A 24,394-nucleotide genomic window follows, 5' to 3' on the forward strand; every position below is an offset into this window, starting at 1 on the left:
CTGCAGAAAACTGCAGAAACCCACCTTAAATAATTGTGTGAGTCTTTTGGCATCTTTTGGTAGATTCCCGAGATTGCAAACTAGAAGTCCTCAGTAATGGGCTGACTAGAAGTAGAATCAATTTTTCTTCTTCATATTTGGTTCTGGTTATGGCCAAAAAGAGGAAGCAAGGGAACTTTATGGAAGATTTTGAGAAGTCTTTGAAGAAGATTTCAGTTTTTCATATTAATTAATTAATCAGCATGCACTTTAGAGTTACAGTTAATCAGGCCCTCATATTTTTAACTGGAAAAAAATCTTTATGTTGTTGAAGAATTTGTTGTCTCAAGATCTAAATGATTGTATCCATGAGGAAACTTTAAGTAGTACTTGGGGCAGCTGACAGTCCTGAGTTCCCATGTTCCACTTACCTACTGGAAGGTCCGTTCACAGAGGAGGCATTTTCTTTCTAGGGAGAGTTTTATTCCATCTAGAGTGGACTGAGATCACTAAGTTCTTTATCTAGGTTATGGCTTCTTGAGGAAATACATGATAAGCAAAAGCTGTAGTTCACAGGAGTAAGGAGTAAACATCATCACTGCTTGTAATGATGATTTCACTGTTTAAAAAGTAATTGATTCCTAGTGCAAAACACTTCCAGTCTTGCGTTCTTCTCATCTGGTCCATAAAAGTACACAGGTAAAATGTGCTACTGCATTATTTACAGGGTTATATGGTAAAATTCTTTCCCTACCTAGGTGATTCTCTACTCCTAGAAATACTTTCAGTAGTTAAAAGAATAATTTAATTGCTTTCTCAAACTCTTAACTAATCTTTCCCAAGAGCTTACTAGAGAAATCCACCGTAATTCCAAGAGTGAAATTAGGCCATAAAGATCTTTGTGAGTATAGTTCAAGACATGGTTATGAAGTTTGCCAGGATACCTCAGATTTAATTGAACCTAAATGCCTTGGTGAAAGCATGTATCCTATTTCATGCACTTGCATAAAACTTCATGGCAGATTACACATCACATGAATGCAGGATAGATTAAATTGTTACAACATTCTAACATGCATCACTTGGCCATCCCACCATTTCCTTCCTGAAATGAAAGGAAAAGTCCAGACATGTGCATCAGTCATACCACCTTTTCCTTTCAGGCTTTCAGACTGGCATGGATGGAATTAGTTTTGCATGTGAATCAGCAACTGGATCACAGCACAGGTAGCAAAAATTTTTATTGTGCCTGAACTCTTGGCACTCCCACAGTGTTGAGTGGGTTTTTTATTTTCTATGTGCTGACACCTGTGAGCATAAGGGCAGAGCTGTCTCCTCTGTCTCAGTCTAGTTCCATCTCTGCTGTGCAATCTCATGCACGTGGGATGCAGGAGAGTAAGGGAAAGGGGGGGGGTCACAGAGGTATTTGGGTAGATAATACACCTTGAAGAATGCAGTTACTGTCCAGGTAAGTAATTTTTTCTTTATAAGTAGCCATCTATATAAGATTTTTGAAAAGAGGCTGTCACTGTGTATCATTCTGATATTTTATCAGAATACAGGAAGATTTGCTATTGGTGTGATGCTCAAAGATATGATTGCTTCAGAGGAACAGTCACTGTAGGAAAACTGTTATAACTGTAGTTAAAATTGATAGAAGATTTTTTCCAGAGTTTAAATCTTACCACAATAAAGGCGATAATTCATGTGATTAAATGGAGGAAGGCAGCAGCAGCAGCACAGGTCAGCATGAGCCTGTCATGTTTTAGAGTTCAGAGGCAAACAGAGACTAACATGCTGGTATGTCAAAAGGTTCACTTCAGTTTTATCTACTAAGATGAGACAGCAGCTTACTTTTTTTTTTTTTTAAGTCATTCAAATACCAATCAGTCACGAATCAATGAGCTAGAAACAAAATAATTCTTTAAGAGTGTTTTGAGACTAAGGTGCACTAATGGAGGTGGTGCCTGACTAACTGGCTGCACCTGCCAGTCATTTGTATGGTTTTATCAGGTGGTTACACACATCATGACATGTAAAAGTGCCCATCTTTTAAATAGGTTTGACTGAGAATGAAAGTAAAAACTTATACTCAGGCTTTTCTTACTGGGTAGGTTATTTGTGTTAGAGTTCACTATTTCTAGGCAATTCATTCTAAGTCAGCCCGGATTTTTAACTTGTAACCCTCTATCATATATGTAAACGTTTATGTAGTATTTTAGGAAAAGTAAATATATATCAATATAGATTTTTCAAATGCAATTAATGTGGCACTGTATTTTTGGTATCACCAGTTGTTCTTCCTCCTCGTGTCTCTCAAGTGTTCACCTGTCTGAATAGAGCACTGTATAGTATCATGTTTAATACTGTGTTGAATTCACCTCTGAAATGTTTGCCTGGAATGACGAGTGGATATACCTATGTGTTAGAATGTTTAATTCTACATTATTATTTTAAAGGAGTTTCTGTTTTAAATGCTGCTGTTCAAATGTACAATTCCCACTTCTGTTAATTGACACAGAATTACACATTCACCTGACTATCCATGAATGATATATCAAGGAGCAAAATTCATAATACTCTGTAATGAAGATAGGCAAATAAATATTTCCTATATCTGAAATGGTTACTATTCGTTGCACAGCTTTTTGTAACCTTGTTATCATCAATTTGATGAGACTTCATTTACGCTTATGATAACCATAAAATAGTTTTGGAAGATGTTATGAGTGTTCTGAAAAGATTCTGAAAATATGAAAACATGTTAAGCAACTCCTATTTTTGAAATGTACATCTCTCCATCTGTTTCTTTAGAAAACAAATGTAGATCTCTCCATCTGTTTCTTTAGAAAACACCAATTACTTGCCCTGTGAATCCATCTTGCAATGTAACCATCAGCAGAGAGCTGCTCTGCTTGCAAAGCCTAACAATTCCTGCTGCCTGTGCTGGTGGCTGAACATCAGCTTTGCTCTTTACCAGGGCAGTGGTGCCAGATGTCCTGCACTAGTCTGATACAAAACTTTGCATCTCTGCTTGAACACTCTCATTGAAAGTGGCAGTTTTGAGACTGTCAGAAATGGTTTTCATACAACTGTCTTTGGGGGTACGGTCCCAGAAAGTAGGAATCAAGGAATAAGTCAGATTAATTTGTTAAACACCAGTGACTAATTTTTTCATTATGAAGGTTGCAAGGACAATTTTTTTCCAGGTCAGTCTTCTTTTTCCTTTTTCTTTATATGGTACAAAACTCTTTGAATGTAAGTGGAAAATTACAATCCTAAAGAACAGAAGCCAAAGGGGTACATCTGACAAAGAGCAAAATGCCAACAAATAAAAGCATTTTTGATTTCACTGCTACTGAGGTGGCTAAAAAACCATATATTAACTTCAGTGTGCATTAATATCTCATTGGAACACCATGATCTAAACCAATCTGCAAGACAAGAGATGCAGAAATCTTCCACCAAGCTGTTCTGTTGCGGTGGATTTGTTAAGCAGCTATGGTCAAGGGCATTCATGTATGCACAGCCTGCTTTGAAGCCTTCTGTGAAGCTGCTTTTGCAGAAGGAGGAGAGACACATTTATTTTCCTTGCAAGATGAAAGTTAGGAGAGTCTCCTTTACAAATAACAATACCATTATTTTGTAAATATATATATTTTTAATTTATGCTGCTTGTAAAAACCAATAAAACATATTTTTTTGAGGAGTAGTAAGTGTTCTTCAGTGTTCTGAACATATGAGGCACGTCTGGACTCACACCTATGAAGATGCTCTTAATCAAAGAATAAGTTTTTAGGGAGTCTTAATACTTGAATGCCCAAGATTCAGACAGCCCACATGAATCCTTCTTATTTCGTAGTGGGCCTTGGGTATAAAACTTCCATTAAGGCTTAATCTGAACAGTGGAAGACTGTTGGGTCAATGTTTGCTTTTCTCCCTCTTAACCTGGAAATGCAAATTCCAAAGTGCTGTGCTCTGTTTCCCTTCTTACTACTCCTGCTGCTGGATGTGTGAGCCAACGGGCAATTCTGAATGCCTGCTACTTTCCTGCCACTTCTGGCTTCTCTGCTTCTTCAGAGCTGTTTGCTAATCCTTAGTTTCCAACAATCTTTGCTTCTCTCTGCTGTATAATCTGGCAGGACTGTGGTATAGCCACATCAGACAAGCACTCTTGCTTGAGGTCCTGCTTTGCTGGCTTTCTCCTTCTCTTTACCGCAATCTTTCTCTTACTCCTGCATCCTTTCGTCATTCTTTCCTTTGTGTGAAGATTTTTTGCCTGCAATTGCACCTTGGGAGGGAGAAACACATTTTGATTGGCTTAAAACTTGGTTGGTTAAATGCTGTACTTCCAAACGAGTCATCTTCACCTCGTCTCCCGTCATTTTCCAGGACAATCTGCGTAAAAAGGATGATCGGATTGAAGAATTGGAAGAGGCACTCAGAGAAAGTGTTCAGATAACTGCAGAGCGGGAAATGGTGCTAGCACAAGAGGAGTCAGCCAGGAACAATGCTGAGAAACAGGTCTGCAATCTTGTAAAGTCACTGGTAGCCCTTCTAGGAAAGTAACCAGACAGTAAAGTACTAATTTCACTGCTTTCCTAGGTGAAACGCAGCTGGCTTTCTTTGATGATCCTGTATGTCTGTACCACTGTTAGGTAACAGAACTCTTAAAATTTGTAAAGACTTCATAGTAAGTTGTATTTCATAGATAAGATTTTCTTGAAATTAAAATCGAAATATAAGGTATCCTGAGCTTTTGAAGTTACAGTAGTAACTCTTCTGATCTGTCTTGCTTGTCAAAGCTGCCTTCCTGTGTGTAAGGTATACTTAAATTTACTGTCTTCTTCATTGAATTTATTTGAAAGACAATGGGTTGTTTTAGCCTGGTTGTGTTTATGGACCACAGTTTGCTTGCACTTGCAAACCAACTGGATAAAAAGACAAATCCCTTGGCTTGAGCCAGGCATGCACACAGAAAATACACACTTGTGTACTGAAGCCACAAGTAGAAACTTTCATGCATTAATTGATTTTGTGCCACTGATACTCTGAAGAATCGTGGACATGCCTGATTTTAATTCAGGTAAGTAATCATCAAGAAAGCATACCCTAAGTTATGAATAAATCCATGAGATTTTGATAAAGCTTGTGAAGGACAGTAATTAGCAAACAGGAGCATTTGGTTAGTTGTATTTCAATGGAGGAATCTCCTTGTCTTTGTCATTTACTTAACACTTCTGACCAAGTGCACTTTAAAATATTTTAAGAGGTTTTTTTAATAATGTATTCTTGTATCACAGGCTTCAATGAAATAGAAGTAAAAATCTAAGTTTTCCTGAAGATAGCAATTGTTTCTCTATGAACTAGAGCTCAGCTGTTTGCTGATAGATGTATTGAGGATAATTCTGGTTGCTGTATTTTGTGATCATAGACAGTGGGATGGAACTCACTTTCACGAATGCATTCTTTCCAAACTTTGTGTAGCCTTTAAAAAAATTGCATGAAATAGAAATGTTAACTGGGTAGTGAATGCCACTTAGAAGATTAGATCTCCTTGAAAGGAAAACATATCTGACATAACATTGAGTTCTATGATGAGGCACAAAAGTAATTAAACTGGTATGGGATTTGATGCCTAGGATATTATAATGTTTTAATTAATTAATTACAAGACAAAATGACCATTTTTATATTCTTTGAGCTCCTAGAAGCTCAAAGAATATAAAAATATATATAATTATAAAAATATATACATATAAACATAAAAAATAGATTGTTGGAATTGGGTGTAACATCTTAAAAATGAGGCAAGGCAGGGAAATGCACAGCTGGAAGATCAATAAACCATCAGGGTCAAGAGAGAGATTGAGAAGAGAGGAAGAGAGCCAAGACAAGTAAGATTTGTGGGTAAAGGTTGGTGGAATATGGTAGATAACATAAAAAGCATAAAAAAGAAATTAATTTGGATGTAGCAGTGAGGAGAAGAATGGAATGATAGCAGCGGTATTGGATAAAAAATAAGTTGGCACCTATGACAGCAGCGGCTTATTGCAACAGGACTAAACTGCCACCTCAGACCAATGATGGTTTTTAAAATATGAGCAACAAATCAGCACAGCAGAAAAGAATCTGCAGACTCTTGTTCAAGTCAGCACTGAGGGACCTGCTGTGCCCCACTTTGTCCAGCAGGATTTTGTTCTGGTATCAGTTAGATACAGTCAGGTCTATTTAGAGTGGTGGCAAGTAGCTGTTTTTCCAAGGTGCAGAGGAGACTTTCCTTCAAATGTTTTTCAATGTCTATTTCTTCAATTACTTTTAAAGAACACCCTCTTTGTTTTATTATGTCCTGTGGAAGTTCTTTGTAGAATTTTGAAAGACAAGCACAGGTAATATTAGAGCTTTAAAATGCAAACCTACATGTTCCATATACTATCAATGATAAACCCATTGACTTTCACAAACCATATAATAGGTTATTAATATTCTTAGACCAAGTGTGAGTGATACGTGTGATTTTTAAAATGTTGATGTTGTTCAAACTGACTGTAATTTGCTTTTAATTGCATGCTTTTTCTTTCCTCTCTTGTTTATCTTGTTTTCTACCATTCTGCCACTTCACTGCCTGTCTGAAGCTTTTTAATGAATCAGTGCATGAGGTCAACCATTTTGGCTTTAGGTGGTTCAAGGTATGAGGACATCTCATTTGTGTGTGCCTCTGCCCCAATATTTTGTGTTGTTACTGTAGCCTCGTCTTGTATAATCCTGCCCTCCATCATCTCATGATGTGTGGTGTTGTGCTGTTTTATAGACTTGAGATTTGAAATACAGTGCCCACAAAGCCACCACGGATTTCATGGTTCTTATATATCCCTAACAGGTTAAAATGTTGCTCTCTTTAATCCAGTGTTTAAAAATATTCTGTCAGTGTGTATCAACTGTGACAGTGGGTAACTGTGTTAAATACACAATCCATGTATGCAAGACATCTCCTACTGACTAAAGCTTTCTGTTTATTTCACCATTTTAGACCTGGTCTTTCTTTCATCTTTCTCAAAAATAAGATCAGGAATTTCCTGCTGGGAGCAGTGCCCCCATTGAATTTGGCATAATTTTATCATCCCTACTGATCTGTATAGCAGAAACCCTTCTTTGCAGAAAGCAGATGAGGCAGTCTTGCATAGATGGGAAGGCTTGACAGTTCTTCAAGCCTTTCTTTCTAATAATAGTCATCTGGTTTTGATGGTGCACCTGCTGAATCCTCTGTGTAGATACCGTTGTGAATTCCTCACAGCTGTGGGGTTATTTAGTACTGTGGCTGGACCCACTAGTTCAGCCCTCTGTGTGGAAGGTCAGAAGGTGCATGCAGACTTCTTTGTTACTACTCCCATGAAGCTGAAGGTAGGATTTCTCAGATAAACACTTCTATCATAAAGGTTTTTTTATTACACATGGTAAATGTAGATTCAGGCACTATTTCTACATTAACCAAATCTGAGTTTATTTTAGAAAATCTGTCATTTTGTTCCTCTGGGGGAGAAAAATAGAATTACATAGATATTTTTTCCTGCTCAGAAATACAGCAGTAGTTTTGCTCCCTAAGAAAAACTGTTGGAGGTTGTCTTTGAAAAGAGGCCCTGTCTTGTTCACAAACCCTTTCATGGTCCTGGTTCATCTTACCATCCCTTCTCCTGCAGCAGGAAGCAGCAGGTTTTCCTTTGTATGAATTGAGTCCTACTCGGCACCATTCCCAGGACACCGCTGGAAACTTGCTTTGGTCTTCGTGAAAGAGTGGGATTCTTTTTGTGAGACAAAGTGAAACACAGGTTTAAGTTCTGTGACTCAGTGTTGATCAATAATTAGGTTCTTGTCTTAAGGAGCACAGTAGTAGGACTGCTGGCACTTTTAGCCTTCCTTATTGGAGGGCATAGTTCACAAATGTTTTCTGACCTAAGATACTTTATGCTCTCCTTTTTCTTGCTCACTTTCATCCCCATACTTAAGTGCACATCCCATCTGTTTCCCCAGCCAGGGTTGTTCTGGGGCTGTGTTGTGAAATGGAGCAGTGACCTGGTGCAGTTCATGGTAACAAGTGTCTTATTTTTAGAAAGGATTTTTTCATGTGAAGCACTTCACTGCCCTGGTTCATGAATCCCCATGCACAATTTGAGGTACATCTGAGGAAGTGTTGACCTGTGTGGGCAGGACTGAGAAGTGAAGGCATGAGTTGCTTAGTATTATTACTAAAAATATTTTTACCAGAAACTTATTGCAGCCTTTACAATGGGCTCCTATTTCTTTGAGACAGTCCATTGCCTGACCACAACATATATTTCTCTAGCTTATTTTATTTCCTACAAATCTGAAAAGCAGAAGATTTTAGAAATTTAAATAACATTCCTGCTGATAGTAGTGCAGCTCTGTTCTCTCATGAATATCAACTCCTGCTTAAATGCACTCTCTGTATAGTATCAGCTAAAATTTAACTCTTTACCCTAAAATGTAATGGCAAATAAACACATAAAATAATGGCCATTACCTCATCATTCCTTCCTTCCTTAAATAGCTACTTAAAATGAAATTTTTAAGTTGGCAGTCTGATCTTTACACCTTCGATCAACTTATTTTTGAAGTTATGGTTCCCAGTGGGAAATTTAAAATGAGGTTAAGTATGTTGACCTATAAATAACTGTATCTCTATTCATACACTATGTCTTTTTATCCTATGCAGGCCAAATTTTTCTATTTTCCTTTTTTTTCAGGAAAATACAAAAGACTGAACGTTGTAAAAGTGATGTATTGTTTAAATGTATTTTCTTACACTCATTCCTTTCTCCCACTGTCTCTATAGATTATTTCAGCAGGATGTAATATTATTTCAGGTATACATTACATGTAAAATATGTTGATAACAAGACTCCTGAAATTCTGTATCACATATGCCTACTTAAAAATTGTTACCTGTTTGTTAAGGAAGAATAAAGATGAAGTAGGTTAATAATTCAACCAGAACCTCCTTCATTCTTCACAGCTTCACAGTTCTCTCCCATTTCCCTACTGTAAATACAAGGTCTGTGAGGGTTTGAATGCAGAGGAGAGCCTCCAACAGCCTTTTTTCTGCAAGTTAGTGTACTGAAATCCTCACTAAGTTTTGAATTGTCATTTGCACTTCCATCAGAACACCATTATGGCTTTAACTTTCTAGCAAATGCTATTTAGAGTACAATTCATTGTAATAATAAAATAGAAACTACATTTACAACAGATTTATCATATATTGGATGCTGTCCTATCAAGTGCCTTCTAAAAATGCCAGATAAATTAAAACACATATCTTTTTTGCTGAGGATTCTGTTACTGAAATAGAGGTGAAATATTTTATCACATATGTTGAGAAATAATTGTAATTATTTTACAGCACAAATTTTGACACACTAAGTTAATTTCTGCAGGTCCCTGTAAATGAAAAATATAAAGTAGAATTTCTCAGGAACTAATTGTATATAGATGTCTTCTGAGCACAACAGAAATGTCAGGGTTCTGACTGCTCTGTAATGCTTGCTGGACAGCTTGCTTTTAATTAATGTTTTTGTCTCTTCTTCTGTATCTTCTAGTGAGAAATTTGATAAACTTAGAGATAGGGGATCAAGGCACTAATCCAAGGTATGGCTTGTGGGTGAAGGTGCTAGAGGGTTTTTTAAAGGTTTTTCATGGGAGTTTACATTTCTTTGGCTGAACTTCCCTTGAATATCTGCTGTAAAGCTCTTTTTTATAAAAGTCTGCCAAAATCATTTTGTCTTTTGAGTGTGTGTATATATGTACATGTGCAAAGTAATTTGAGTGCTTACATATTAAGTAAAATTCTGTGCTAAAAATGTATATTTTACTTTGTTTTACTGATAAAAATTTTTAGGAGCTTTTTAACTCAGTGTCAGCCCAAAGTATAATCTTAGCATTGTTTTCCAAGTGATTTACATTATTCTTCTGTCTGATTGTTCTGCTTTGGTTGGAGAAAGCATTTTGGGTAACTGAAGTTCACTGGGCCCTGTCAGTGAATATGTTTGCAGTAATTTTTAGGAGCACAGCATCTCCCTAACGTTGCTTTTTTCCCCAGATATTTAAATGGATTACATAACCTTTTCCTTTAAAAATACACAGATTTGTACTGATTCACACTCCCTGTAAGGGAGAGGTAATTTGGTATTTAATTCCCTCTGCATTCAGTAACATACCTTTTAAGAGGTGGAAGAGTGGAATTTTTTTCTGTCTTAAGTTGTGTTCAGCTGTGCTGAGCTGGGGCTTGGGAGGGTTTTTTAATGTACAGATGGGAAAAATGAATAGAGAGAGAAATGAATAGGAAATCGTGCCTAACAACTTTGAGGCAGAGATCTTTTTCTAACATTATAGACAAAAAAACACCTTTATAATCTTTTAGAATCATGGAACTGTTTAGGTTGGAAAAGACCTCAAAGATCATTGAGTCCAACCATTAACCTGATACTACCAAGCCCACCACTAAACCATGTCCCTAAGCCCAACATGTACCTGTCTTTTAAATTCCTCCAGGGATGATGACTTTGTTTTTGTTTAATTTGTTGCTCTCGTTTAAGGTTGCAAAGTAGTTAAAATGTGATGACTTTCAGGAGAACCGGGGACACTGAAAGCATAATTAACCTCTGCAAAATATACATTGAGCATTTCTCCATATAACTCAACTTTTAATTTAATGAAATGAGAAATACTGATGGAAACTGTTATATATAAATTTGGTGCAAGTGCTGATTTTAAGATAATTTTGTCTGTATTTTTATCCCTTTTTATTGTTTAATAGATAAATACCAATTTCACATTATGCCTTTTACTAAGTCAGGTATCCCAGATAAAGATCTATCTTGGCATCTCTCTGCCTGTTATGTTTTCTTAAGCACCTACCTCTAGACAGCATTTTATTTGTTGTGGCTCAAGAGAAAATCAAATTATTGCAGACTTGGTTACATTAATACCTGCTTGTAATTGTGAGGACCCACGCAAATAACTTGTGTTAATATTTCTTTAAGGTAGTTCTTTGCTTTTTTATTAGATTCATATATGTACTTTTTCTGACATAATTGATTTTTTCTCCAAATCCATGAAGTGCAAGAAAATGAATTGTTTTCCTTTCCATAGCATTTTCCTGTGTAGAAAAGCACGGAAGACTGACAAGCCTGAGATTCACTAAATTGAGGATGCCTCTTCATTTGAAGTATTTTCTACTCACATAAAAACTTCCCAATGTCTCTGCACTGCTGTTTGCCATTGGATTCCTTCAAACCCTTTGCTGAACTTCAGCCTGAATTCAGTTGGCTCTAAATAGTGAAAGTTCTTTTTATTTATTTTCATTAGGTTCTGTTACTTGCATTCTGTTAATTTTTAGCATTGTTAACTACAATGTTAAAAATCTGCTTCCACAAGTTTGTAGAGGTGGAAACTTTCCTGAGTTTGCCAGTGAGACTGTGCTTCTTCAGTTGCCACATGTTCAACCTTCACATGGCAGTGCATGTGCTTACATTTATTTATGTTCATGATCCTTAATGTCTTTTGGGAAAATAGTGTTAAAGTTGTATATGGAATCAGCATAACTTTTTTCACTGCTTGTAGTGAGTTAATACATCATACCAGAATTTTTCTCTTTGGAAAATCAATCTGTGCTATATAAATTGACAGTCTTTGCTGTGCTCTGTAGCACAGCATTAAATATTTGCTTTGAATATTACTCAGTTAGGTCTGCACTGTCTGCCATAGTGACACATCCTAGTTAACCTGAAACTGTCTAAGTAAAATGGAAATCAGCATGGTCTGCAGAAAGCTGGTAAAAACCTGCTGAAATCCTTGGGCAATTAGTCTCACTTCTACCTTAGCAGCAGTAGGTGTAGTCTAAGAAAGGGCAATTTATTTTGAAGATGGCCATGTTTAGAGCTGTGACTGGAGTACCAGGATTTAATCACAGATCTAGAGAATTTTGTTTGGATGTGATAAATTGTGCCAAATGAGCACAACATGTGGAGCGCTGCACAGGATGTGCTTCATGTGCTTCATTCTAGGCTCTCCGCCTCTGTAGGGATTTTTAAAAGCTGATAAAAATCCAAGATTTTCAAGATAGATTATTATTCCTAGTGATTGCTGCTGTATTCCCAAGGACTGGAAATTGCTAGTCCTGGAAGATAAGCACAAGACAGTTTCCAGAGACTACATGTAAAGTAAAATAGGACAGCTTCCTTTGGTATGTTTAAGTGGATTAAAAAGCATAATGAGAATGTTTCATTGGATAATGGTTTCACTTGAGGAAAATGTGGAAATAGAATTGTAAGCTGTTACACCCTTCAGACACCAGTGACTAAAACAGATTTCTTTTCCTCAGTAGAAATCGGAATTCAGTTTTTGCTTACTTTTTTTTCAAGGCCTGACTCAGATATTTTGTTTTTATTAAGCATAGGCAATTATTGTTTCCTTCTCAAGAGCTCTTGTCCCAGCAGTAGGCTGTTGCTTATTTATGTAGGTTTTAGCCCACATTTAGGAGATACAACTGTCAAAGCTACCTCCAAACATCATAACAGGACACAGCTGTGACTTACTGAGTCCTTAGGAGTTTTCTCTTTTCCAGACATCTGTGAATCCTGATTCCTCTTTCTTCACACAAAAACTCAGTGCTCTCAGAGTACAAGGGAAAAAAACTTGATGAATACTCAAGTAAAAAAACCCTTGACAGAGACTTCTTTGTTGATGTTTGTGTGGCTTCTGCAGGAGGAACATGGTAATATCTGATGTCTGGTCAGTCTCATTAGTGTTCTTCCTTGCCTAGAGCCATCAGTGGAGACAGCAAGGAGCAATATGGAGCATTAACTCCTTTTTATTATCAGATGCTCTTATTATAATGAAGTTTTTGTTGGGAGACCAGCTCATGGAAATAAGAGACATCAGCTGTCTAAATATCTCAGTTTCACAGTGATAAGAAAAATTGCATTCATCTGCAGTATCCTGCAGGTTTTTAGACCATGGGCTTTTGTTCTCTCTATCTTGTTTCTCTCCTTTTTCCCTTTTAATAAGGTAAAAAATGGAACAGTGGTACCATGTCTTGGTGGCACTGTTAAACCACCAAGACAATCTATTTTATCAGGGATGCTGAATGTACAAAATCCAAACTATCAAAAAAACAAAGGCACAAAGACTTAAGAAAGCCACACAGTAATGTAAAGAAAGACAAAGTTCATCCCTGAAATTACTGCTGTATATTACAGATGATCAAAAGACCCTGCCTTTCTCTGGAGAACTGATAATCCACCAGCCATTTTCACAGCTTCAATGCAAACTCCCCCTTTGCTGCGAACAGAACTCCTCCATGTGCAGTCTGCCACAGTCCTCTAATGCTGTACTCGGCTGACTTTGGCAAAAGGGTGCTGCAAGTTGGATCCCCTTTGAGGTGCAGCTAGAAGTGATACATAGAAACATCTTAATTACTGCACCCTGTGTGCTGGTGCTGAATAAGAGTGGCTTGAATTGAAGCCAGAGCTCCAGCCTGTGTGGTGGGACAGAGCCATCCTGCTGTAATCCCCTCTGCTGTCAGTGGGGCAGAGCTTTCTGCTGTTCTGTGCGGAAGATTTTTCTGGTTATTTTTTACTGACTTCTCTCTTTTTTCTCTGATATTTTTAGCTCTAAAGAAGCTGTGCCTAACAGTTTTCCCAAAATCTATAGGAATTTGAAGTTTGTTCCCTTAATTCAGAATAGCCAAGAGTTTAGTGAAGTGTCTTGGATATAGTTTTTAAGAGTACCTTAAAGCCACCCTACTGCTTTAACGAAAATGAGGCTATGATGAAACCATAACTCATTTCCCTCTTATTTTGTGTAAAGGTTTATTAGCTTGTGATTTAAGCAAACCATCTGGTCCTGCTGGCAATCCAAGTTATGTCAGACTCAGTGCTTTCTCCCTGTAATATGTTACTGGAGGCAGTTAAATTACATGCCTAAGTCCCAAGTCTGGCCTGTGCTTTTTCCATGTCTTAACATCTGTTCTAGGAATTTTTTCTGGGATCCAAACAAGTTTGCACAGAGCCAGATCTCTTGTCTTTGTCTTTCTTTTCATGTTTATTTCTTTTCCTTCTATGCAGTCTAATCAGTTCAACTGAGTAAAAGACAATGCAGAAATTTGCAGTCTCTTTATCATTTCAGTAATGTACATGGTGAGATAAAAAATACTTTAAAAACTCAGGATCTGTAGATAAATAGGAGACTGTCATCTGAGAGTGACACTTTGAGAAGTGTTAATTACTTTTTCAGTCCTTCTGATACTCTTTCTACTGACTTTTAACTGCAAGACTTTTTGTTTTACTTGCCAGATTAGTTTTGGGCAAAAGTACAGATTCGTATTACATTTTGTCTTGCAATGCTGATTTCTTGTTTATGCAAAACAGGTCTATGTTTAGAAAATAAATCATTTAAAATATACTTGTTAGCCTGCTGAGATGGTTTTGAAAAGATCTCTAGTGATTGATTGATACACAGATGATGGAAAATTACTTGTTTGTGTTGGTATTTGTACCTGTGTGCTCTGAAATGCCATCATTTTGTATTCTGCCTGGAACTTTTGAGACATAATAATGAATATAAACAGCTATCCCATGGCCTGCTGTGTCTGTATGTGTATTGAAAGAACTAGAATTTCTTTCCTTCAATCAGAAGGATAAAAACAACTCTGATTCCAGGTATATAATTGAACATTGAACTGTGTTTCCTAATTTTGACCTAAAATACTGTATCTCCAGGTTAGGAGTAAGGATCTTAGTGTAACAGTCAGATACCTTTGTCATGGCCTTTGAGACGTTTAATTATAAACTGATAAGGTTGAGGGAGGAGGTTCTCCCCTCTGTTTAGCTCTGGAGAAAGCCCACCTGGAGCATCCAGCTCTGGGGCCCCCAGCACAGGAAGAACTTAAACCTGCTGGAGCAGGTCCTGAGAAAGCCAAGATGATCAGAGGGCTGGAGCACCTCTCCTGTGGGGAAACCCTGGGAATTTGAATTGTTCAGTCTAGGAAAGGCTCTGGAAAGACTTCATTGCAACCTTGAAGTACAAAAAGGGGACTTGAAAGAGAGAGAGACTCTTCCCCAGGGTCTCTAGTTACAGGACAAGGGTCACTGTTTTTAAACTGAAAGAGAGTAAGTTTGGACTGGAGATAGGGAAGAAGTGTATAATAAGCATGGTGAGACACTGGAACAGATTGCCCTGAGAAGTTGCACATGTCCCATCTCTGGGAGTGTTCAGGGCTGTGTTGGATGGGGGCTTTGAGGGGTCTAATCTGGTTAAGGGCATGGCAGGAGGGTTGGCCTATGTGGTGCTTAAAGGTCTCTTCCAAATCCAAACCATTCTATGAAAAAATGAAAAACATAAGAAGATACACCATCTTTTCTGTAAAGATTGATAATCCACAGGTGAAAAAAAGCCTTATTTTTATATAGTGTACCAGTGATTTGCTAGTTTTAATGCCAGTCATATACATTTGAATTTGGATGCATTCATATCCTATTACTTGAGACTAGAACATTTTCCTTTGTGATGTCTGTGTAGGGCATTCTTTTGCCTTTTCCTCATTCTTCATATGCGCATAGCCTAGGGTTGTATGGGTCACCATTTCAGAACAGAGCCTCTGCCCCTGCAAGTGTTTTTTCATTGTGCTCTTTTTTCCCCCCAGACTCTGCCATTGCCTCTTTAGAGTTGCACAGTCCCACTGTAGTGAATTCCATTGTGTTACCAGCATTCATGATGCATTTATGGCTTGGATCATGACCCAGAATTGTTCTGCTTCTCTGAAAAGGTGCAAGCAAAAAATCAAGCTCTAGAAGTATCTTCCTGAGAAGGCTAGAGAATCCTTTCCCAATTTTCTGTGCAGTAGAAAAGTTATCTTCAGGTGGTACTTTATCACTGAGGAGAGCTCACAATGGGAAGAAGAAAGGCAGCTGCCACTACATTGTAATGTAAACAATTTGAAGTGTTTGGGGATGCTGAGTTCCTGTTAGTGAGTTGTCTGTCTGGATTGACTTCAGTTGTTGGAGTCTTTGGGCTCTGATTTCAAGAGGCAAACAATGACAACCACATCAGTTGATATGAGCATTCTTCCTGGCCTGAAATATCAGTTGGGTCTCAGGAATTCTTAGCAGTGCATCAGTTCTCATGTAACAGGTGAGGGAATTGGAGCTTGCCTATCCTGATCATCAGAAATCATTCCAAGAGTAGTACAGAGGTTGGAAGGATTTCCAGCCTCAGTAATACTTTGTGTATACAGTCCCTTTCTCAATTTTGCTGTCTTTTTACTGGCTTTTGGGGAACTTGACCAAGCTCTTTGTAAGTCCCTGGCTTCACATTACCCAGTGGCCAGAAAGGTTTACAGGAACCACTACATATGTGGAGATAATGTGGTATCTCTATGTCTGTGCAAAAGCCTGTGTTTTGGTTTGCACTTACAGTCAAATAAATAACAGTCTGTAGGAGCAGGGAGGTTAAGATGGTAGATAGACTCCTGAGAAGAGCTTCAGGTTTTTTTGTTATTAAATCATTTCTTTACAGGCTGTCACTGGTATAAATAAACTTCTCCTGTTGCATTGCCCTTTCTCTCCACCTTGCTTTCATGTTTCCTAAGGAAGGAGATGCAATATTATGCAAAGTATTTCTTCTATCTTGACATTTCCCTTTGCTGCTGCTGTGAATCTTACCCTGATCAAATTGACATTCTTTGCCTTGTTCTACATAGTTTGTTCAATCTCTCAGGAAATCTCTCCTCTAATGGAAACTTATTTCAGCTTGATGTTCTTCCTTAAAAATAAACTGTCACCTGGGCAGGTCACTTAAGGCCTAAAAACAATGAACAAATAAGTGTCCATTTAAGTTCCCTGCTCAGAATACATGAAGACTTTTCTGTCTTAGACAGTCAAAGATACACCTTGCTTTATCTACTGTCATTTGAGAAAAGAATAGGAAGAGTTCACTCTTTGCATCTTCTGGAATGAGCAGAGGCTTCCTAGCTACAACTCACAGGGCACAAGCTTACCCTCAGCTTTATTGAAAATGTCAACACCATATCTCTGAAAATGTCTCAGTGTGCCAAGAGCTCTGGTTTTGGCAAATACTATGTAATTAGCTGCTCTCAGGGGACAAAATTCAAGGGTAGATATGAAAGTTTTTGTATAGGTTAAAGTAAATGTGTATTGCAAGTAGTTTGCTCCTAGTGAATATTCCTCTATCATTTCTCACAGGACTGCTTACTGAGATAGGTCTGCAGTAAGATTCAGAAGCTGCCAAAGAAAATGTTTTGTTTTGTAGAAATTTAATTGAAATAGACCCATGGACTATCTACAACCTGATGAATCTGAACAATCAAGTCTTTACTGTGAATACAATCATCACTATTTTGGTGAACTTTGTCTTTAGTAAATTACGTGACAAATGGCCCTTGCTGGAGAGCCTGGAAGGCAATGATGGTTCTGTAAACTGAGTTGCTGGCACAGTTTAAAAGCTACTCACATTCCAGCCATTCCTAATACATGACTAGATCAATCTTCTGTTGGCCTGCAAAAAATACAAACTATAACTTTAGAATTAAAAGAGTTATCAAACAGAGTGATGAGAAAAAGATGAAGTACCTGCAGTAAACACTACTAGGAGACACTCTTGCAGAGTTAGCCCTTGCCACCTCTCCCTAGGAGCCTTGGCCCAGGTATCAGGCTCCAGTTTCCTCATGTCTTCCAAACAGCTCCAAGTTGTCACACTACAGATGTACATCAGGCAAACCAGCCCTTCAGTGTCAGCATCACAGACCTTGATGGCTGGCAGTGGGAGGAAGCCTGTCAGAAATATTTCAAACCTGATTATGGGAGAAGATCTTGCTTCAGAGGTTGTTTTATCTTGGCAGCTGACAAATTGACACAGGCCCTTTTGACTGTTGCAGTTGGCTGGGGGCTTGCTGATTCCAGGTGGTTTTCTGTTCAAGCCCAGGGGTTTATAGTTGGTGTGCCTCTTTTCAGTTTAAAGGAAAATGTGTATGTGGGTATTTTTGATCCACCCACCAGAAGCAGGGACTGATATCCTAGCAGCTGACGCATAATGGCACCTTCGTTACTCCACCATTTTTCTAAGAATCAGTTTCCATCCTAGTAGTATTATTTCTGCAGTTCTTTGCATTCTTTTCTGATATATTTTCTCTATTTCACTTTATGGCATATTTTTCTTAGTTTTAAAAATTGACAGATTTTCTGATCTTGTTTTGTGCACTAAATACTAAGAAAACAGGGAAAGTTTGGTTATTATATGCTTGCCAGTTTGAACTACTTATCACTGAGGTTCTCCCTTGGTGTGTTGATTACTAGATGAATTCTTGGCTGTACATTTTGAATAGTTTATGATAATTGCATGTTTTATTTTTTTTCTTTAGTTTGCTAAGCATAAGAATATACCACCTTTTGGCAGCTGCATTTGAATGGAAGTAGAAAAGGCTTCTGCAATAAGCACTGCACAATGTCTGTGCTAGATTTTTATAAATCTCCTAATTCTCAGTTGTAATGTTTCTTGCTCTGTTACCAATTGAGGATGAAAACCAGTCTTATTATCCATGTTTGTCCTGAGTCATTAGTTCTACCTTTCGGAGTACAGGATTTATTAAAGCATGTTGCATACTTCCCTACAGTGCCTATATAGCAAATGACATATTCAACTCTCCTTGTAAAAACATGTAAGTAGAAATTGAGCTTGTTGTGAATTGAATAATTCATTTCCAGGATGGATCACAACTAGACTGTTATGGAGGGATATAGAGGCAATGTAGTGCTGTGTTTGCATACTAAATTTATACAAATACTTGATTTTGTGCAGCAGTAGCATCTGAGTTTCTCCCGTTGAAAGCACATTATAAAATCATTTACGAACACTTTGTTTATGGTGGAAAGAGAAAACCTACATGGAAGAAGTTAAAGTAGTGTGCACGATTGATCTTTATTATAAAATTATCAAAGCAGATCCAGAGGTTTTTGAATGCTATATATAGCTAGATTTAAGCCTGTATTGTGATTTTGAGTGTTTAGTAGTGATAAATTTTACCTGAGGCAGAACCTCTTCCGAGTGCAAAATAAAATTCCTCTTCATATGTGTAAAATATATAGCAGAATTTATAATCATTTTGTTTCTGAATCTTTACAGTTTTCTGAAGATAAGAGCATTGTTCTGCTGTACTTCTCTGCCATCAGCAACTCTTTGAATGTCTTACATTGCTAAATCCCAACATGTGCCTAAAAGCATTGTTCAAATGGTAATTTGAGGGAAGTAGCCTCACATCTTCATGGGAACCCATTCCTCTCCCTGCTTCAGAAATGTTACCTTTGCTTCTAAAGTGCACATGTAGTTTCTCTTTAGGCATCATTTACAGTGAAAGTGTTTTATCCTTTTGCTGTATTATCAGCAAAATGTTGTTTCCTTTATGTGTTTCCTTTAATACCTTGCATTTTTGTAGGCCAGTGTTAACATATGCAGGCCATCCTCTTATCCCTGTGGTACATTCTCTGAAACAGAAACACAGAAGAGTTGAAGGTTTGTATTGTAATGATTATGTGACCAAACTAAATTAGCTCCCAAGCTGTAATGCTGCTTTGGTCAAGTGTACACATTCTGTCCACAGCACTGGATGGTGCCTCCAGCCTGCAGAAGAGAGAGTAGCATCCATTCCCTGGTAACATTTGTACTCCAGTTGTGACATTTGGGAAGTTCCAGCTGGTCACATTTATAATTTTTCTCTCCTCCTGTCTTCTCCAAAAATGTTTTAGGTAGAAGAGCTGATGATGGCTATGGAGAAGGTCAAACAGGAACTGGAGTCAATGAAAGCAAAATTATCCTCTACACAACAGTCTTTGGCTGAGAAGGAAACTCATTTGACCAACCTACGAGCTGAAAGAAGGAAGCATTTAGAGGAGGTCCTGGAAATGAAGTAAGTGTCATCCTTTATTATTTGTAGGCTTGTTTTATTGATGTCTCTGCACTCCTTTCTGATCCTTGTTGTTCTAAAGACATGGATATGTCTCTGCAGATAGCAGATATCTGTAATCAGTCAAGCCTTCAGAAGTGACTTCTGACCAGGGATTACTGACATCACTTTCACCCTTCCTCCAGAACTCTTCCTTTTGATTGTTTACAGTAGACTTCTATTATTTGCACAGTAGCATCTTCAAAGATCCTAAGCAACTATTGGGACTCAATTGTTCTGTGTCTAATGAATGAAACATCTTGCTTTGAGCAGCCTATAAATACTTCAAGGTAAGGTGCAAGGCAGTGTAGCAAATGACAAAAAAAAAAAGGGAGAAGATAAACATAATGTCAGGTGTTTGTAATGTTAAAATCAGACTGCAGATTTCTGGTCCGCTCAAGTATTTTTCAAACTCATTCAAATGATTCATTAGCGCTGGAGCAGCCTGAAGTTCGATCTCAGTCAGACTTTTCTAATCATCCTTACACAGGGAAGCCAGGATAAAACCAAGCTTTGAGGAGGTGGGGAGAAGAGAGGGATTAGACTTCCCAGGCTTAAATGCTTCCTAATTTCTGACCGTGCATTGCAGATAAATGGTTATCCTTGGTTTAGGGAGACATGAATCCATTTAGTGCAGTGATGGATAGTGCTGCCAGCAGTTCATTAGAAGCACTTTCAGTTGTTTAGCCAGGCCTGAAGAGAAGGAACATTTTTATTGGCAGGACTAGGAGTGGTTCCTCCACTGTGGTTTTGTGAGCCATTATTTATTTATTTAACTGTTCTACACTGGTTTCTTTTCTTTCCTTTTTTTTTTTTTTTTTTTTATGAAAGGATAGAAAAACAGCTGTTACAAAATGGAAAGAGGTGGCTTAGATCTTGAAACTTTAACTTAGAACTGCTGTATAAAATCGGCCAAGCCTCCCCAGCTTCATATTCGGCTACAACGGTTTGATCTAGACCTGGCATAAGCATGTTGGAAGAGTGCAGTACTTAAAAGCCACACTTCTTATTTTTAATAAAAAAATTTATTGAGCTATAAATTTGACTGCCTTGAGAGTTGCTGTATAGGGGGATGGGAAGAATAGCTCTTTAGGTGATGTGGGAATCCAAAGCAACTGGAGATGTATCCCATTTCCAATCACTTGAGAGTACTTTCTTCAGCCAAACTGCTCTGCCAAACCTTCTCATTAAAGTCTACACACAGTGTACTGTATATCCTGAAATGTATTGGAACTGTGTAGATCCATTAATATAACTACTCACTTCTAAATGATGACCTCTCTTACCTGTGTAAGTTATTGTTGGAAAGTTTTTGTACTGAAATGTGGTATCAGGTACTGTATGAACTGGTAAATCCATTGTACCTCAGAAGGAAGAAGAACACTGGAGAGAATGGTAATGCTGTCAGCACATGGAAAGAAAGATGGAAAAAGCATTACGTTTATATAGTTAATTAGCTGAGCATGTTTTAGTCATAGCTGGTCTGTCTTAAAGTTCTATAAAGCTGCCAAAGGCATCCAAACTTCAAAAACTCGCCCTCACCATGAGGCTCTGTTGCAAACAAGTCTCTACTGAGGACTCCCAGTCAATTAAATATCTTATTTTATATACAGAAACTCCAGTATATTCTTTGTTGCCCTGCTTTCCCAGCCTATGTCTTTTATAAAAAGCACTTATTTGTTTCCTAGTTTTGCAAAACGTTTCTCATGTTGTTAAAGTATTTACTACTATTTCAACTGAAAAATAACAGTAATTGAATGAGTGGTCAGTTTTGTGAAGCAATGATCTGCTTTTGGAGTTCTTATGGAGGAAAAATAACTATTGTACAGATAGTGTTCAAAGGGTTGGGGAAGCAATACTGTTTCCTATGTTCTAGGGCATGCTTCGGTGGGAAAAGTTTGAGGTGCTCAAAACCAGCACTGATTAAATTTGAGATTTGTTAGAGGTGTAGATTTAACAACCTAGGCCCTGCAGTCAGCTAATGGGACTGGGGAGCAGACAAGAAAAATAGCTTAGGAAATGCTGCTTTAGGAGATTCCAGATCTGGAGTGAAAGAAAGTGTTAAAGCAAAAAGGGGACTCCAGAAAGTTACCTCTGGGTTTTAATAGGAACTTGTTAGGTATAATGCTAGTGAAAATAGATGTTTAAAATACTGTTTTTTAGAGTAGCACTTGTGTTTACTACTGACTCTGTAACCCTGATTTCACACTCCTTAGGGAATAGTGTGGCACTAGAATAGCTCGTGTGAAGTATTCCAAGCAAGAAATTTCACTCCTTGAAGAAATACTATGTATTTTGAAGCTCTCTTCCTTTAAGTCTAATATTTTAATTTTCTTTAAAAAAACTTTATTGCAAATAATTATGAGAAAGGCAGATAATGGTCTCTATTTATATCACCAAACCTGATCTACTGTAGAGAAATCCTAGCGAGCTGCTGGGGTTTTTGTTTTGTTATGTTTTCTTTAAGAAGTTCTAATGTTTCCATCATTCACAGCAAATCTTTTAAATTAGGCAGGAATAAAGTGCTGTCTACAGAGAAATCTCTGTTCTTTGTCCCATAAAAACCTGCTTAGGCTGAGCTGAGTTATAAACTGTTGAAAATCACCAGTTTTACTTTCTTTTTTTTTCCCCTGGTGTTGTCAGCAAATTTTGGCAGTGTGTGAAAATAACCAAGCACAAACAGTCTAATCTGAGGCCGAGCTCCTGCAATTGCCAAATCTCTAGCAGCGGACAGTGCACTTACAGGGAAGGGGAGCAGACACTGTGTCTGCATGGTTTTTTTTACTAGACAGGCCTTTTGTTATGGTCAGAAGGACCAGAAAGGTCTTCCTAGTCATGTGCTTCAAGGCTGAAAAGTCCCAGCTGGGACATTTCTCAAGGTGTTCTTTCAGACCTGGAAAACGATGCAATGGCCCTTTCCTGAATTATGCCTTCTCCTGCTAATTGCAATTGCTGCTAGCCCTATAATCCAAGGTATGCAGACTTACATAACATAGTTGGCACTTCAGAGTTGAATCTTTCATCCTGCTGGCTCACAACAGAAGGATTATTACTTCTCTGAGAATAATTTACTATCCTCTTGTTTCTTGAAAAATAATCAAAGATACTGCAGATTAATTGTTAGCACAAAAAATAATTTCTGTTTCAAAGTCAAGCTGTCAGAAAACATATTTTGTTTTCTTGTCTGACTATACATGAGTAGTCTTCTGAGTATTTATCACAGTAGTTTTTAATGTCATTAATTCATCCCAGAGATAGCGTTTCTTTGATACAGAGTGGAGGTGGTGATCAGAAATGATCCAGGCCTGTGTAGCTCAATGAGACTTTTTGTTCTATGCCTTCCTTTCTTCATCTCAGAGCTGGAAGGATGCTGAGAGCCAAGGAGGGCCGCTCATAAAAATGAGATGCCAACTAGGCAGGGCTATGCAGGAAGGCTGTTCACCCATATTTCTGCTACAGTTTTCCTGCATGGTACGATTTAAAAATACTTGGTAAATGAAGAAGTCCACATCTTCATTTTCTGGCTCTCAGAAAAGAAAAAATACAAAGGCATGCACATGAACATTCACAACTAAAAATCAAGTAAGTGGAAGCTGAGGTTGTTTGTCTTGTGAAAAGTTCATCTTCCCAGCAATAAAGGAGCATTGTCTGCAGGTATGAGTATGAAGCTGAAGTTGAAAGTGATCCAGAAGAAACTGTTTAATTGATACAGTTTATTATCCAGAAAAGTAAAATCAATTGATCAAAAATGACGTGTGAGGTAATTTCAAGCCCTGCAAGCAGTTTAACCAAACAAAAAATACTTCAGGTTGTGTACACTCATGGTGAACAGAGCTAAAAAAAAAGAAAGTATCAATGTTCATCCACCAACAACTCGTTGGCTCATCCACACCCGTCTTCTTGGAAATTAAGGAATTTCCTGGTCTTTAAAGAAGTTATGGTTTATGCATATGGAATAACAACAGTCCTCCAGAACAGATGAACAGCTGTCTCCATAGTTTGAAATCTCTTTGGGTTTGTTGCCAGTGCCACAAAGCAGCAGCACATTGCCATCACATCAGCAAGGTGTGGATTTCTAGGCCCAGCACAGGCTCTTCATCACACAGAGCTGGGCTTGCAGGCTCTGGGGGTCACTTGCTGTGTCAGACTATCTTGTGATGGCAGCAGTGGTACCTGAACTTCTCCTGTAATTACTTCATGTGCACTTAAATAAACTGAAGTCCCACAGGGGGCACTCTGTGTCTGTAGGATTCACTGTCGGGGGCAAAGCTGAACGTGTGCACCTATGTCAGTCCCTTTTTGCTTCTGGAAGCTTTGGAATTTTCTTTTTAGTCCTTTTCAGGGCACACAGTGAAAATTAACATGCTAGTGTCCTGTTACCATTGT

The 24,394-nt window shown here is 37.9% G+C and overlaps 1 protein-coding gene across 8 annotated transcripts in view; it reads left to right on the forward strand.

Annotated features, from left to right (window-relative positions):
- Positions 1-24,394, forward strand: part of ERC1 (ELKS/RAB6-interacting/CAST family member 1) — a 275,266-nt gene that overhangs the window by 159,208 nt on the left and 91,664 nt on the right. For 5 of the 8 annotated variants that reach the window (XM_077783291.1, XM_077783292.1, XM_077783293.1 and 2 more), the window contains 2 exons: positions 4,372-4,503; positions 19,812-19,972. In XM_077783291.1, coding sequence (XP_077639417.1) covers positions 4,372-4,503; positions 19,812-19,972 — 293 coding nt within the window. The remainder of the gene's footprint in view (positions 1-4,371; positions 4,504-19,811; positions 19,973-24,394) is intronic. The other 3 variants (XM_077783296.1, XM_077783297.1, XM_077783298.1) reach the window with 1 other exon arrangement.

Source organism: Lonchura striata, chromosome 5 (genome assembly GCF_046129695.1).
Source record: "Lonchura striata isolate bLonStr1 chromosome 5, bLonStr1.mat, whole genome shotgun sequence".
NCBI classification, from domain to species: domain Eukaryota; kingdom Metazoa; phylum Chordata; class Aves; order Passeriformes; family Estrildidae; genus Lonchura; species Lonchura striata.